General features: G+C 37.9%; 1 protein-coding gene across 6 annotated transcripts in view; it reads left to right on the forward strand.

Annotated features, from left to right (window-relative positions):
• The window catches only part of slmapa (sarcolemma associated protein a), an 86954-nt gene that overhangs the window by 39987 nt on the left and 29746 nt on the right, over nucleotides 1-17221 (forward strand). For all 6 annotated transcript variants that reach the window (XM_085407062.1, XM_085407061.1, XM_085407063.1 and 3 more), the window contains exon 4: nucleotides 8328-8364. In XM_085407062.1, coding sequence (XP_085263188.1) covers nucleotides 8328-8364 — 37 coding nt within the window. The remainder of the gene's footprint in view (nucleotides 1-8327; nucleotides 8365-17221) is intronic.

The following is a 17221-nucleotide window of genomic DNA, read 5'->3' on the forward strand; positions in this document are numbered from 1 at the left end:
ACGATTCCCTTAACGATTCCAGTCGCCCCAAATTACGTCATCACGTTGCGGAGCGTCATTTACCTGGCAGGAAACACGGCGGCTCAAACGCTCAAAAGTTTGATTATACTTTACGAGAACGGATGACAACAGGGCAACTTGCAAGTAGACATTTCATTTAAGGGAGGAAACACTACGAATATGCAAAAGCATTTGCTCACAAAACACGCGATGACCTTAAATGAATGTCGTGTTTTTAATTCCGCTCCGGACTCGTGAATCTCAAACCAGCAGCAGCGGTAACGTTTGCACATCCTCCCCCGTTAATGCGGCAGGTAAATAATCAACTAACAGTGCATATTATGTTAGCGCAATCTGCCTTATTACAAAACCTGCCATTACTGTGCATTTAGGTGACCATGATGAGAGAGACAGACAGAGTCTGGCTGGCTCAGATGCTGGCAGTTCTCGCTGCAGTCTGGTAGCGTCTCCTTTCAGGCCAGGATAGATGAATGTCACCGAGCAGTGACTAAGTTTGTGGTCAAAGGCTTGAACCCATTTGCCACAGCAGATGCCCCCGATTTTCGGTAAGTGAATGTGTTTAATTGTAGGCAGGGACATTACTGGATATTCTGTAATTGCTACAGAATAATTTATGTTATACTTTGTTATTGCTACAGGAGAATATTTATTTTATTATTTTACATTTACAATTTTTTTTCTTGGGGACCCTGTGACACCCCATTGAAGAGCCATAGGCTGGATCTCTTAAGATCTCACTGTTGGGTTTGTAAGGCCATGTTACTCCTAAATTTCTATCTTGTTCAAAGAGAAGATATAAAACAAAGTTCTAAGCTAATCGACCTTAGTGTTCTCCTTTAAAAAAAAAAAAAAAAAAAAAAAAGAATCAATAAGAGAATCGATAAAGAATCGAATCGTTAAACAGAATCGAAAATGGAATCGGAATCGTGAAAATCTTATCAATACCCATCCCTATCTATCACTGAACCAAAGAAATCCACCTATCAACTATTTTGTCTTGTAACATTTTATGTGAATTGTTCCATCACATCTATGATAAGACTTGAGATAATCGTGGACGGATCCATCCCACTGATTGGCCCAAGTGAGCAGAGGATGGTTTTGAGTTTTTGGTCAAGATAAAATGTCAGTTTTGTTATCCTGCAGCTGACTTCTTTATCTAGATAACATTTCGTAATGTTCAGTTCAAACTCTTGTGTCACACCTCTCTATGCTATTTACTCCCACTTTGAGAATGTTATTAACTGGTGTTATTAACTGTTTTTAAACGTACAATTGTGTTGCTGCCGAATGTCTAATCAATGGATCTATCTCTAGTTTCACCTTAAATAAATTCAAATAAATCTACAAACAAATCTACAAAATCCCCTTTAAAAGAAAAAAGGTGAACAAAAGATTGAGTTTTCAATAAAAGACTATGCTTTAAATTGCGAGGACTGTTTTTATAGTATAATAAAATAGCACAATATTGACGAGAACATAAAGAAACAACAGAAAAGAAGGAATCAATGAATCAGGCTTTTACGCTTCCTTGTTTACTTTGTAAAAAAAAAAAAAAAAAATGTCCCACTAATAAATTAATTGTTAAAACTTTGATGTAAAAGCAGTCTTTTGATCCAGAATTTCCCTCAACCACGTTTGGGTTTTTTTTGTGTGTGTTTTTTTTTTTTAATAGTCTGTGCTGCAGACATATTTTAGTAAGTAATAGATGACCATGTAGAGCTATGTTTGTGACAGAATGAAATGTTCTCCCGCACTGTTTTAAAAACATGTGAGTATGCTGCAGATGGAAACTACTGGCAGCCTTTTGCTGGACTGCATGCAAAACACTCAGCCTTTTTGTTTTCCTGTTGCTCTGCTCTGCACTTTGTGTGTCCATGTAGGCAGACTTGATGTTCTTGTGAGCCACAGTTGAAGAGCTGTGAAATTAGATCATGTGATGGCGTAGATATTGTTCCATCTTTTTAAAAATGTGTTGCTTTGGAGCCATGCTGGTCTGGTCTGTGCAGGCAGTATTTGATGACTGGAAATGAGTAATTTTCTTGATGCAGTCAGAATCTGCTGTAAATAACTGCTGCAGAGCCTCTTGAATCCCCTGAACCGGCCTCTGATCCTTCCTTATCTTTGTACAATAAATTTTTGTCCTGCATGTTTACTGTACTTTTTTTTTTATTTGCTTATTAAGAGAAGGCATAATTGCTTAATCAGATTGTGATTAAGATATTTATCTAAATACTGTATTTTTACTGTTCAGTCATGCTCTTTTTTTATAATTGTTTTTACGTTATTGATAATATTTAGTTTAATGAGCTATTCGACTTTCAGTTGTGTTGTTTTTGTTATGAGTTATTTGCTTTAGCTGCTGTGACATAATAATTTCCTAACTTTCTTGGATAAATAAAGTAAATTACATGAAATACAATTAAAAGAAAAAAAACAATACCAATGAAAGAAGAAAAGTTTAAAGTAATTGTTTTTCCTGGCATTGAGTGGATAGCAATCTTTTCTTGTTCTTTCTGGTAACTTGATAAATAAAATGCCTTCAAGCTGAAGTAAATGTACCCCAATTATCCAAATTAATGGAATCCGTTAAATAGATGTGTTTTTATTAGTTGGAGAGACACATTGTAACTGCAAACTTAACTGTGATGATGTTAACTCCTTCCCCTATGAAGATGACATTTACTCTTAATGATGAGTTTTGACCTCTCAGTATATATCAATAAAGACATGGTTTGACGACCATTAGAAAAGTTTCTCCATTTTTCCAAGGGTAGCTGCACAGCCAGAGACCACCCTTTATTAACTTCTGATGTAGTCATTTTGTTTTGTAAGCAGGCCTGAAATATGACAAACTCCTCAGTTTAACTTTACTTGAGTTTAACTTGCCTTTATTGTAGGAACTTGAATAGAAAAATGTTAAATCACACCTGAGAAAACAGGTGTCTGCTCACCTTTAAAGGCTTAATCTGCTAGCATGATGTAGCTGAATGACAACAAACAGCCTATTAGCAAATGATTCAAGGTCTATTTATGTTGCCATAAACAGACCTGTATAACAGGAATTCCCATATTTATTTTTTATATTTAAATTTCTTGCAAAACATGCCCAAAATATCCCCTGATACATAAAATATTCTTCTCTGTAAAACAAGCAGGGGAACAAGTAAAAACTGTAGTAAAGTTTGGTATGTGAACTCTCATTAAAAAAGGCTTTTTGGTCATGAATTGGCAAAAGAGAAAACGTACAAAAAATGTAAGTGCCAAAACTGCAAGCAGTGCAGTTTAATGACCTGAAGGTGTAGTTTCTTTAAAGGACAGTTATCGTGGCTTATTTACGTGTTTGTTTGTTTTTTGTTTTGTTTTTTTTAAACATTTTTGGTGCCTGGATCAGGGTTTCAAATGGTCAAAATGAAGAAGATGGATTATAATGTTCTGTTGTATCTAAGAAACCTCATTGTCTTCACTGTACACAAGCCATTAATCCAAACCTACAAACTATCACAAAAACCCATATTTCTGTTATGTATGGGTAAAGAGAGAGGCAAAAGGCTAATAATAATAATGGATTGGATTTATATAGCGCTTTTCAAGGCACCCAAAGCGCTTTACAATACCACTATTCATTCACTCTCACATTCATACACTGGTGGAGGAAAGCTACAGTTGTAGCCACAGCTGCCCTGGGGGAAGACTGACAGAAGCGAGGCTGCCATATCGCGCCATCGGCCCCTCTGGCCAACACCAGTAGGCAAGTAGGGTAAAGTGTCTTGCCCAAGGACACAACGACCAGGACAGAGAGCCCGGGGATCGAACCGGCGACCTTCCGGTTACAGATGCGATTCCCAACCCCGTGAGCCACGGTCGCCCCAATCATTAGCATGAGCAGTGCTGATGTGAAGATGGTATCTGAATACTAGAACTGCTGCCAGCTGTTATGCACAGAAATGTGACAGCACTGTGACTGAATGAATGCAGCAGGAACAAATTGTTGGAACAACACAGTGAAGAAGAATCATCATCCCTTCAGGACAAGAGTCCTCTGGAAGTGCCAGTGCCCAGCGTACAAGTGTTACAATGCTTATTTGCTGGTATCCAGTTTAAAAATATGACTAGGAGATTTTAACAAGATAAGAGGAAACATGGAATACTGTATGAAAGACTAAAATATCTAATGTTATGACATATTTAGGAGGATTGCAGTTTTTCCATTTCTTCTTGCTGGGTGTCATGTGATCAGCAGGCAGTGGAGCTCTGATATGAAAACGACCAACTCAACATAAAGTACTGGGTGTTTACTGTGATTGACGATGTGGCTCTGTGGAAGCTGTTTGCTCTAATCTCTGCAGAGAACCTGCTCTGCTGGTCCTAAATGTACAAAAATCCTTTTAAATCACTGCCTTAACCTTTTAAAGTGCTTGTAATTATTTTTCTGACCTGCAGTTTTGGCCTTATGTACAAACTGAGGTTAATGAAAGTGCTTTTCTCAACCCATCTATTTATTCACTGCAGATTTCTGGTCGTGTATTGTCATCTCATTAGTTTGTGAGGTACTGCCATCCAGAAGAAAGTTGCCTAAAAATAGTGAAGATAAAACTGTTGGCTTTTATTTTTGTTGTAAGACAGCAGTGGTCTGTGGCTAAACCATTCCCTTGTTCATGGTTGTTTTGTGGCTTCTTCAGTGCACCTGTTGTTACTTTGAGTTGCCCCTAACTGATAAAATCGATGTACAATAGTTTCTCCATCTTCATTCTTCTGAGCAGAATTTTACATGCAGCTCAGTAACCAAGCAAATTTGAGTTGGAGTTATAAGTATGTTCAGCTGAAGTGTGTGCTGCAATCCTTTTTATAAGAGGAAATGTATTGAAGTCCAGCTTGTTCTTGTCTCCTATAGAAAAACAACCAATTATTGATTTGTAAAATGTGTTTTTGTCATGAGAATTCACGCGACCCGTGAGTTTTTTGTTAAAGGAGCTGCTGCGTTCTACATTTCTGCAGGGAGTAGTGACACATTAACAGTGTTGAGTTATTTTTTTGCCCAGAGTTGAATTTACATTCCTGAACTGTGACTGTTTCTACGTAATCTCCACACTGTCTCTCAAACAAACCTGCATGACCTTGCTGTGCTGTAAGATTACAGTACTTTGGGTAAACACTGCACAAAATGACAGAGGCCCTGTTTCTGCAGGGCAGCAACTGAAGGTTTCACACTGTGGTTTTGGTTTAGATTTATTCTTCATTCAGCTCCTGTCAAATCTACTGTGTTTTTTAATTAATGCAACACAGAGAGCAGTGGAAGCGACTCACAGTGACTGTACTATATTATTATGCATGGTTTGACCTAAGGAAATGGAAAAATGTGATCCTGTGGAGCAGTGCAGTGTTAAAACAAGTGACCTACAAATTTATTGCACTGGTTTGTGATTTTTTTTAAAATGAATGCATTCATCTTCTGACTGCTATGTCCTGCTGTGTCCTACATATCTTTACAATATGAATCCCACAGTTTACTGAAAAATTCAGTTATAATAACGAAGTTAAATCCATGGTATTACAAGAAAAGTGAAGCTGTTAAAGAATAATTTAAATGGAAAGCTATAGAAGATGGTGGCCACTGTCTCTAAAAAGCCAACCAATAGCCAAAACAGGAAACAGATGAGCCAATCATTTGTTGCGCTTATGCATATGCAACAGAAGATGGTCATGACAGTTTCCACTGTATGGCTGGTATGTCTACATGCTATTGTGGCTAATATGGTAATTGGTTAGTACAAGTGAATGGTTTTTATATCCTAGTGACCATTAAAAGTGCAGATACATATTTGACTTTGGGTACCTACCTAAGCAGACACAATACAATGATTGTTGCTTGAGGAGACTGTATCAGGATATTCATGAGCCTGAGCTTTTGGTTCACAGGGATCATGTGTGTTCAAAATTCTTGAGCCATCCTTTATTTCTTTATAGAAAGGCTTAAGGGGAGAAAAGGTTGAAGTATGCCAAATTGCATAAGAACTGGACTGAAAATTAGTGGCAGCAGTCTTATGGGCCTGTTGCAATACCATCTTAAAAGCTTCTGATTGGTAACAGCTTCATTTTTCAGCATGGCAGTGATCCCAAACACTGCCAATGCAGTAAAAGCATCACCTGAGTGGAAAAATGCACAGCTGAACACCATCAGTCATGGATTGACCTCCCCAGAGAACTGGACCTCAGCATTATTGAAGCATTGTGGGATCATCCTGACAGAACAGAACAAATGGCAGGCATCTGTTTTTCCTTTATTTTTGCACTTGATCATTTACTTCAAATGTGCCCATTTCCCATTTTCTAGCAAAATGTAAAGAAATGATTGGCTTAAGACTGGTGCACAGTACTGTAGATGACTTTATTTGAAACGTTGGCCATGTTTGATATGAACATCTACCACTGCAACTATACATGACAGGAAATAAGGAAATGGATAGTAGATGCACTCTAAACTGTTATTATGTTTGCCTACTCTAATTTCTGTTTATTTCTTAAAGAAAATTAGATTTTCTGAATTCATTGAAGTTTATCTCATTGAAAGTACACAAATTTTAGCTTAAATTTTTACCTGTAGCTAATGTTACAACTGATAGCAGTATAACCTTAACAAAACTGTATAGTCAACTACATGGTTGATTTACAGGGTCTGACTGAAAATGTTTAATTTCCAGGCCTACTTGAAGACTTTGTTTGTTTGTTTGTTTGTTTTCATCAGACAGTGATCTTTTTTTGGAACCTTGCAAACTGTAGTAAAGTAATTGTATCCTGTGCTTACACATCTCACTTGATTTGAGTGAAACGTTTCAATGCACTGTTTGGTGTTTTATTGGTCCATATATGTGAGTTTGAGATGTTATTAAAGTCAGACTTTATGTAACAGGATATTTTTGAGACTGGCCTCAAGGTGTTGTCTGCAAGAAAACAGTCGCATCAATCTCTGACTTTTCCTGTACTTTAAGGGAAATCCTCTCAGGCTTAAGCTTGACTTGACTGTGTTTGATGTAATTGCAGCAACCACACCACACTGATCCAACATACACAGCAGCCACTGCAGTGTGATTCAGTGCAAGTTCACTAAAAGTTAAAAACACATATGTGTCTGAGTGTTTTTCAGGCTGCAAGTGAAACTGATAATGAGTATGTGAATTAAATTAGTCAACTAATAATATTATAAAAAAAAATAAAAAAAAATTAAAAAAAGGAAACCAGTTATCTGCCATTTTGAAGTAACACATGGCAATATTTATTTGACTCTTAGGTTTCAGTTTTGTTCCAGTATAGCAGGGTACTTAGGAATTTAGACAGTGTGATTTCATGTCTTTCCAAAAGCAGACACACAAACAAAAGATATCCACTCATCTTCCTATAAAAGTATCACTGAGATACTGAGTATTGTTATTAGTGTATGTCACATAAAACCCACCTGAGTGCAGTCTCTGATGGAGCATTTAGCTGAGCTCAGTGAGCTGTGAAACGTGTGAAAGCAGGTTAACTATTAAAAATGGTAATAAAAAAATACTAATACTACAATAATTATTCCTACTGCTACTACCGCTATTACAGCTACCACCACTACTAATAACTGACTGGGATTTTTTTCATACACTTGGTCATAACCAGGTTATTATCTTTTCTTGTTAGTTTCACCCTTTTATGGACTTTCCTGTCAACAAAGGTTTTGTTGCAGGCTGTAAACATGATTATTTATGTTGCAAAGTTAGACATTTTAACATGTGAGTCTGTGCCAACTAACTCACTTTAAAAGCCTGCCTTAAGTGGCCATTAGAGGGACTGCAGTTATTTTCTTCATGAATTGACTTCATTTTTCAGACCTGGAGGTTTTTGCTTGATTAAATTACATACATAAATATGTAATATATAAATGCTCACTTTTTATTTTTCCCCAGTTGCATAAATAACCCATGAACATAACCAAAGTTTTAGTCTGAAAAGTTAGGTTTTTTTTTCCTTTGTCTTTTCCTCTGCTCTTCCCATCTAAAAATTGTTGCAAGGCTCAGTTGCTGAGTGGATATTTTTTACATCAAGTGATTTATACCTGGTGAAATGTCAGAAAGGTGTGGGAAATGGACTCCTTGTTGCCAGTGACTTGGTCGTAATAGAATGAATGTTTTATTAAAATGAGCTGAAAAACCGATGTCACAAGACTTTTCCAGGAACATTTTTTTTATTTCGGTCTCCGTGGTTACTCCACGTGTCTTTGCTCTTTGGTGTTTCTATGGTGACGAACTTTTTTCTCTCCTCTCTTCCTCTTTCAGTGTCATCCAGCCTCCATTACCACTACCTATAGACAAGGTAAGAACAGAAGTATGTATGTGTGTGCGTGTTTTTGTTAGTGTTGTCCTGTCCCATGTCAAAGTGTCTCTCACTCACTCACATGTAGGGCTACACCTCAGAGAAGCATCTAAGAGTGTGTGTTTGTATTTCTAACACACATAAGTGGTCTTTAAACACACAGAGTGGACTTAGTCAGCTGACAAAGGAATGCAGAGATCCCTGCCAGTTGGTGCTGCAGCATTACAGAAATCCTTCATGTGCATCAAGAAGCAGGATTTCTTTTTTCTGCCACTGTACAGGCTGTGGTTTCACATACATTTAGATGTTTGTCCACTCAAGTTTAAAAAGAAATTTGTTATGTTCTCAGAGCTAGGATGTGACCTCTCTAAACTGAAGTCCCAATGCTTTTGGAGATCAACTATTTGTTTAGATTCATAATTAGGGGTGGGATTTATCAATTAAAATCGATTCTGGCTTGGATAACGTGATATCGATTTAGGGCTGCTCAATTAATCGAATTTTAATCACGATTACGATCTGGGCTTTCAACGATCATTAAAAATGACTGAGCCGATTATTAGCCCCTCCCTCATTTATCCGCGACACCTTAAAGGCCGGTCCGTGAAAATATTGTCGGGCATAAACCAGTCCGTGGCGCAAAAAAGGGTGGAGACCGCTGATTAAGAGGACCCGAGGGAAGCTCGGAAAGCTAAGCAGAAGTTATTTGGAGAGTGACTGCCGTTGGTTGAAAAGAGTTAAAAAAAAAAAAAAAAAAAAAAAAAAAAAAAAAAACTTCAGTGGTGTTGCACACTATTTTATATTATTTTTTTAAAGTCATTGTTAACCCTTTAAAGCCGGTCAGAGCAGCATGCTCCGTTTTGCGTAACTATTTTTAAATCCCTGTAGAACCTGAACCGTGTAAGCTAGCGCAATAATTTGTTTTGCATATGAAACCGGAGGAGTTGTACTTACATCTGATGCCATCAGCTTGTCCTCGGTCACGGTTTCGTTCCACATATAGCTTTGCAAAAACTGCATAAAAAGCGCTTGCAGGAACAAAAACATAATATTCCAGAAACACGCTTTGCCGTTCCTATCAGCTGTTCGTAACACTTCCCACAGTGAAATGATGCACATGCTGTTTTCTTTGCAAATTTGCATCATAGGATTGTTTTTTGTTTTTCCTGCAGTATATAAAAATTGCTGTATCTCCAAAATAAAACTATGAAGACACTCAAAATAAATTTCCTGTGGTGGGAAACTATTTTTTGCAACTTTATTGTATTTAAAGTTTTGAGGGATAAACCTCTTAAACTTCTCCAAGTAGAAATATATGTAAACAAAACAAAAGCGATTTTCAATTTTTTTTGTAGTTTATTGCACTTTTTTGCAATTTATGTAATTACTATGCACTTAATGCATACATATTATTAAAATATGGGCTATAACAGTTGTATTGATGTATAGCAACTTGAAATGCTCCCACAAATGGCACTACAGCATGTAAAAAAAATAAATAAAAATAATATAAGCTCTGGTGGACTTGGTTCTATAGTAGGTCTTAAAGGGTTAAATAAATATCGTCAAATAATCGTGATCTCAATTTCAGTGAAAATAATCGTGATTATCATTTTTGCCATAATCGAGCAGCCCTATATCGATTCATTAAACTCCTGAATCGATTTTTAAATATAAATTTATTTTGCCTGAAATACCAGAATCTCAGGTTAAACCTCACAAAATTTCTACAACCACCAAACAGCTAAAACAGTAAATGACAGCAGGTACACTGATTCTGCACAAAGACGTAAACATAAAACGCAGACCCAACGCATCCGAATCAGTGAGCTGTCGTCTTTCTCACCTGACGCACGTACGCCGACACGCCGTCGGGGCTGAAAGCCAACAGCTCACTGATTTTGAAGCGTTGGCGGGCACTTTGTGTTTACGTCCTTTTTGCGCTAGATTCTGAAGCTGCAGATTTTATCTCTCTCCAAACAATACTGACTGAACCAGCAGCCAAAGACGATCCAAACTACGCTTCACATTTCGCTTCACATAAACATCGTCACGAATTTCCTCTTACTTTTGCTGTTTTGCTTCCACCACGATAAAATCACACTTCATGTAGAGCTCTCTCTCTCTTTCTCTCTCTCAGGAATAGTTTCCCATCTAAAAATCTGTTTTTTGCATTATTCGCTTACTTATTACCCACCAGTCTACAGTCTGCTGGTTCTTTTTGGTTTTTTTTTGTTAACTTACTTCCGACAACAAAGCCTCATTTCTGCTGTTCAATACTGAACAAATGTAAACTTAAACTTAAAATTACGCAAAATTTCAAAATGCTTAGCTGTGTCTCTAATCAAACCTCTGTAACTTTGCTCTGCTTCACTTTGTTTTTGACTGCACAATATGTTTAAGGTCATCTGCTATAAAAACCCAGACCAGGAAAACCGCCTTCATGTTTTTCTGTGTTTTATCCTCAGTTACTTTGACACAAAGGAATCTGCTGTGATGCTCACACCTTTGATAAAGTCTCACAAGTGTCAGCTTTCTTTTTATAGATATAAAAAATATAGATATGTACTGATAAGTGATCAGAATTGTAATATTTCTGACTGCCTGAGGCAAAATTTCCCCGATTCGAATCAAATCGTGGATCGAATCGATGCGGGACCTTGTGAATTGGAATTGAATCAATTCTAGATGAAAAGTTATCTGTAACCTGTTACGAGTTCAAAAATTGGGGATGGAGACAAGAGAAAAAAACCACAATAACAACACTGGTCCGGCCGGGTTAAGTCAAACGATGATTTTAATGAACACACGCGTGGGAGATGGACACCGTATGCAGACAGCCTCAGATCTCAAAATGGTGGAGGATTACTCAAACTCTTATAGCCTCTGGTGCCCCCACCTTATCATAAAAGCCTAAACATTCACATGCTTTTCTCTCACACGGCGCCTAAGCTACGACCTTGGCTCCCCGTTTTAGTATTTAGTATTTATTTATTTATTGTCATTGTCAAGAACAATGAAATTGCGTTTGGGGCTTCCATACAACCCCCAAAAAAGAAGAAAATAATAAATACCCCTTAAAACCCAAGTGTACATATTTAACCCAGTGTGACTCCAATGCAATAAGACAATCCTTAGCAATAATGTTCGTAGAAATTCAGACAAAGACCTGAGAAACATGACAAAATACAACAATGCAACCCATTCAATATTATTGTACTGTGAGATATGATATCAGATATGATAGTTATCTATTTAAGAAAGAGGGGGGGGGGGGGGCAGGAGGGGGAAGAGAATAAAGATATGATGCACCAATGCAGACCAGTTCATTGCTATTAAGAAGTTGGATATGGTTATTGTCCGTGAGAGGGGGGCAGAGAGTTCAGGAGCCTCACAGCCTGTGGATACAGGCTGTTGGCCAGTCTAGATGTTCTGGCCTGTATAGACCTGTACCTTCTCCCTGAGGGCAGCAGATGGAAAAGGTGGCGCGCAGGGTGATGTTGGTCCCGCAGGATACTGTGCACCCTCCTCAGACAGCGAGTGGGGAAGATATTACTGATCTCTGGCAGACTTGTTCCAATAATTCTGCCAGCTTCTTTCACCACCCGCTGGAGTGCTTGCTGATCGGCCTTGGTGCAGCTGGGGAACCACACTAGAAATCCATACGTCAGAACGCTGCTGATGGCACAGTTGTAGAAGTTCAACATCAGAGATCTGGGAATGTGTGCGCTCCGCAGTCTCCTCAGGTAGTAGAGGCGCTGTTGGGCCTTCCGTACAACTGAGGTGATATGGTTGCCCCAGGACAGGTCCTCGGTCACAGTTACCCCCAAGAATTTAAAACTGCTCACCCTCTCCACCGCCTCACTGCCAATGAAGAGAGGCAGATGGTTGTTATGACCCCTCTTCCGGAAATCTACAATGATCTCCTTGGTCTTTTTGGTGTTTAAGACCAAGTTATTGTCGTGGCACCATGACTCTAGTTGTTGCACCTCTGTCCTATAGTTTGTCTCATCATTGTTGGATATAAGTCCGAGCACTGTAGTGTCATCTGCAAACTTAACAATGAGATTGGACGCGCAGGAGGAAATACAGTCATGGGTGAAGAGAGTGTATAGCAGAGGGCTCAGAACACACCCCTGAGGGGCACCGGTGTTGACCACAAGGGTGGAAGAGGTGTTCTTACCCACTCTGACACTCTGTCTACGGTTAGTGAGGAAGTCCACAATCCAGTTGCACAGAGAGGAGTTAAGTCCCAGTTGGTGGAGTTTGGGACGGAGTTTGTATGGCCGGATGGTATTAAAAGCCGAGCTGTAGTCTACAAAGAGGAGCCGTGCTGAGATGGGACAGAAAACTCCAGCATGCTCTGTTCTCTTCTAATCAGAAAAATAAGGCGATGACTCTCTGCAAACAGTATTTCTTATAACATCATAAAACAATATCATTCATCCACAATAAATCAGCAGTCTAATGTAATGCAAATCAGTTTAACTAATGCAATAGTTATCAGCTTCTTCTAATTCAGGAGAATAATGCAAACTAAAACTACATAATAATTCACAATCTTTAATTAGGGGTATAACATGGCATAAAATAATATTATAACGTAACAAACCCCTCACTAGAAAGATCCGTTATTTGCAGCATTTCACATTTCAGTTATTGATTTGGAAATTCATATCTATGAAAATCAATTCTAGCTTTACCAAAGTCTACATCAGCATGTGGAACACTTCAGACTTGCGTGACTCGACTTGCCATTGTTTATTTTAGTGTGCTTTAAAGTCTTCTCCTGTGTCTTCACGGTAAGGAGAGATGAAGGGGTGAATAAGCAGCTAAGTTGCTGAGCTGTGCTGTGACTGCACACATGCCTTGACTCCGGTTGTGTTTGGGTTAAATGGGATGGGTTAAAAAATGTTTTAATGTTTGAATTGTGTGTAAAAACTGCTTTTCACAGATAATGTCCATAATCCACACAGCGGGACATTATCTTTTATACAGTTGCACGGTTTAAATTTGGGCCAGCTTTGGTGGGATTTGCAATCCTGCAAATCTAACACTCAAAATTTGGTTTTCCCAGTTTACAGTAATATTGGTCATTCCTGTCATGCTTCTTGGAATCTGCCTCTCCATGTGGGGTGAATTTCCAAGCCAAATTAAAAGATGCTAAAATTTGCAACACTGAAAGCTGCTGTTCCAGGAAGTCTCACAAACCTACACAGACAGGCATCAAAGAACATGAATGAAGCCAAAAACAAAATACCCTGTACAATTTAAAGTACACTTTTTTTTTTCTACAAGTCAGGTGCTAAATTCAGTCATATAGACTTCTTTTAAAGTTCCAGAAGGAATTGAGGTTGATTCTTTAACCTCAGTGTTGTAACATTGGGAAAATTCCTTAGTACTGTAATTGGGAAATTTGCTGTTAGAGTTTAGTTGATAAATTGACTAGTACCAATGTATTGTATGTACACTACAAGATAATTTCTGCATATAAAAATATTGGAATTTATCAAGAGACTTTGAGCTTCCCACAAAGTAAAATCTTTAGATATATGAAAATATTGATTTTAATCAGTGGTTTTTGTTTTTTTTTTAATAGTGGGATTTCCTTAGAATAAAGTTTTGTCTTTTTTTTATTTTGTTTTGGTTTTTTGCAAATAGTCATAAAATATTAGGAAAGTGCACAGATTTATGCTCAGTAAGGCAACACGGACCGTTTTGAGAATGTAAAAACCTGTACTGGTATCAAGAAGTTCCAGTAATAAGGTATCAACCATTTGAAAAAGAAATAAAAAAATGAAATCAGTAGAAATTACGAGCTTTAGTTGCTCTGGTTTGTTTTACAGCTACTTTGCAATTAGTTGAATTAGTCCGCATGCAACAGCTGGCTCCCAGTAGTGATGGGATTTCCGGCTCTTTTTAGAGATCCGGCTCTTTCGGTTCGGCTCACTAAAAAAGAGCCGGCTCTTTCGGCTCCGAACCGGCTCTTCAGGTTGTTTTGTTGCTTTAATTAATTTATTATTAACAATAATATAAAATTATGCACAAAAGGAATTACTAACGTAAAAACAAGTGGTTTTATTTATATATGTTTATATATAAATATATGCGGTGGCCCCTAGAGACAAAACACGTACAAACTCCAAAACACATTTCTAGCATGAACTGAACTTCCAAAGCAGAGCTACTAGATCACTTAAATTACACAATTGAAAGCATGTGTGTATTGTTTGTGTATTTATACACAGGCACTCATATATATATTCAAATAATTTAAAAAAAAGTTCATTTACCTGTTATTACCACACACCAAATCCGGTCGTTGGTACTTGCTGGCTTGTGTAGCCACAAGATAACAAAGGCTCAACACTGCGCCCAGCATCCTGGAGCACTTCTGTTGTCTTTTGTACGTGTTTTGAGTTTTTATGTGCTTCTGAGTTTTTACGTGCTTCGGAGTTTGTACGTGTTTTTACGTGTTTTGGAGTTTGTACGTGTTTTGGAGTTTGTACATGCTTCAGAGTTCGTACGTGATTTGAAGTTTGTATGTGCTTTGTCTCTAGGGGCCACCGTAAATATACTTTTATTTATTCACTCCACATAAAATGTAATAAATAAATCATATAATACAAAAATCAACTATTCACATTTCAAGTTTTAACTATTTAAATTTTCAGCTTTTTCCTTTCACAAATTTAAAGTGAAAAGAACACAAAACACTGCAAACCACAACACAATTAAATATAAATTATAATATGAAAACAAAAAGAACATGCATATTCTCTGTCATATGGACCTGCATGAATAAACTTTCTCAATCCTTTATCATCTGCAACCGAAAATAGTTGTGGATGATTACTATACCTTTCTAATGTTGTTGTCCCTGCCTCTCTTTCTCTCTCTCTCTGGCTCTGTTCCTGTGCTACTGGGTGTAACTACCGCCCCTCCCCCCTCTGCCCAGCGTAAAGCACACGGCTCGCGTGCAGAGTGAAGCGGAAAAAAAGTGCGAGAGAGAGGCTGAGAGAAAGAGAAAAAAAAAAAAAAAACCCCACGTGACGGCTCGCGTCGTTCACGTCAAAGAGCCGGCTCTAAGAGCCATTTCGTTCGCGAACGACCCATCACTAGCTCCCAGTGCTGTGTTCACACAAGGGATAATTTATCATGTAATTTGAATGAACGAGTAAATCTTTGTCATATCATAACGAACACCTTTCTATAGTTTCCTGTACCACACCACATGTGATCATGTAGACACATGGTACTTTAACAAATTTATTTAAACACATTATATAGATGTAATGTAATGTAACTCTATGTGTCATACAGTGCAGTACCAGACTAATTGTTTACCCATAGTGTGTTGTACCAGGCTTCCTCTGTTGCCTCGCCCTGCTCTGATTCTTCCTCAGAGCAGCAAAGACTCAGTATAACCTGTCTGAGGAATGTAGGCTGGTGTGTGAGCACGCCTGAGAGGAGCTATGATTACATTTGAGCCATTCTTAAACATAGTTAAGTGTTCTAAAGCAGGATCCTCACATCTCCCAGGTCTCAACACACATAGTCATATGTATGTGTGTGTGTGTGTGTGTGTGTGTGTGTGTGTGTGTGTGTGTATAAATGTATTAAACCTTATGTAGGTTAGCGCCACAAGTGTAAAAGGTGTTTTCCTCATTATGTTTTCATACTGGTAACAAACATAAAACATCGATAGCAAAGGGCATGCTGATTTGATTTGTACACATATATACAAGGATAAAAGAAAACCAGCTCACAGATCTATTATAAAAACCAACCAGCAGGAATAGCTGTGGACATACAAAGGTGACCATGCGGCTTTGATATTTCATGGTTAATCTGTTGTCTGACAACAGGAACATATTTATTATTTGCCTGTATTAAAATACTGTGTAAGTGTAAAGTCTGTGAGAAGCAAGCAGATGGAAATGGCTAACAGAAATCCAGCTGAGCGTAACACTAATGGACACTATCAGTACTCGTTATCAGTCACTCCTTAAAGTTTAATTTTCCACAGAGCTTTTCAGAATCGTGTTTATTGGCCAAATATATGTGCAGACACATACAGGGAATTTGGTTCCGGTAGATGGTGGCTCTCAAGCACAGCAATGTAAAACACACACACACACACACACACACACACACACACACACACACACACACACACACACACACACACACACACACACACACACACACACACACACACACGTGTCTATATACACACATTACACATACATACATACACAAAGCTGTGTAAACCAACTATAAATAACGAATCTAAACTTATATACATAAAATACAGAAATGAATGAGGTGTACATGAAATCTTTCTTCAGATGACTGGAGAACCTGAACATGTCAGTGTGGTTATTTGTAGGCTGTATTGAGTGTTTTCATCACTTTGCTTGCTATCACGCAGACCTATTTGAAATTTGACTAGATTTGTTTCGTTAAGGATTCTTTCGTTAAATTCAACAGCCTCCAACAACAAAAAGAAAAGCAGTACTAACTTTAACACTTTTTTGTGCTAAATATGTTTTGCTACTGGCAGTCAGTAGCAGATAGTTAGCATCCATTCTATGATACACAACTTAGCACTGACCCAGGCTTAAAGTGTGGAAAAGCATGGGGCTGTGAAGGTACTGCATGTAGGCCACCAGAAGTAAATTACAATAAATATGTTGTAAATTATACAACTTAAAAAAAACAAACAGAACTAAGAAGAATACACTACATTATTCATTTTCTGACCCGTTTTTGATACTGAAGTAATTTGTCATTATCAGAGGGAAAGCGGTAAAAATTAAGTTGTGGCTACAACAGTAACAGTTGCATAGATGCA

Source organism: Rhamphochromis longiceps, linkage group LG5, assembly GCF_057381845.1.
Source record: "Rhamphochromis longiceps isolate RC_006_pf linkage group LG5, R_longiceps_female_GT1.1, whole genome shotgun sequence".
In the NCBI taxonomy this organism is placed as follows: Eukaryota; Metazoa; Chordata; class Actinopteri; order Cichliformes; family Cichlidae; genus Rhamphochromis; species Rhamphochromis longiceps.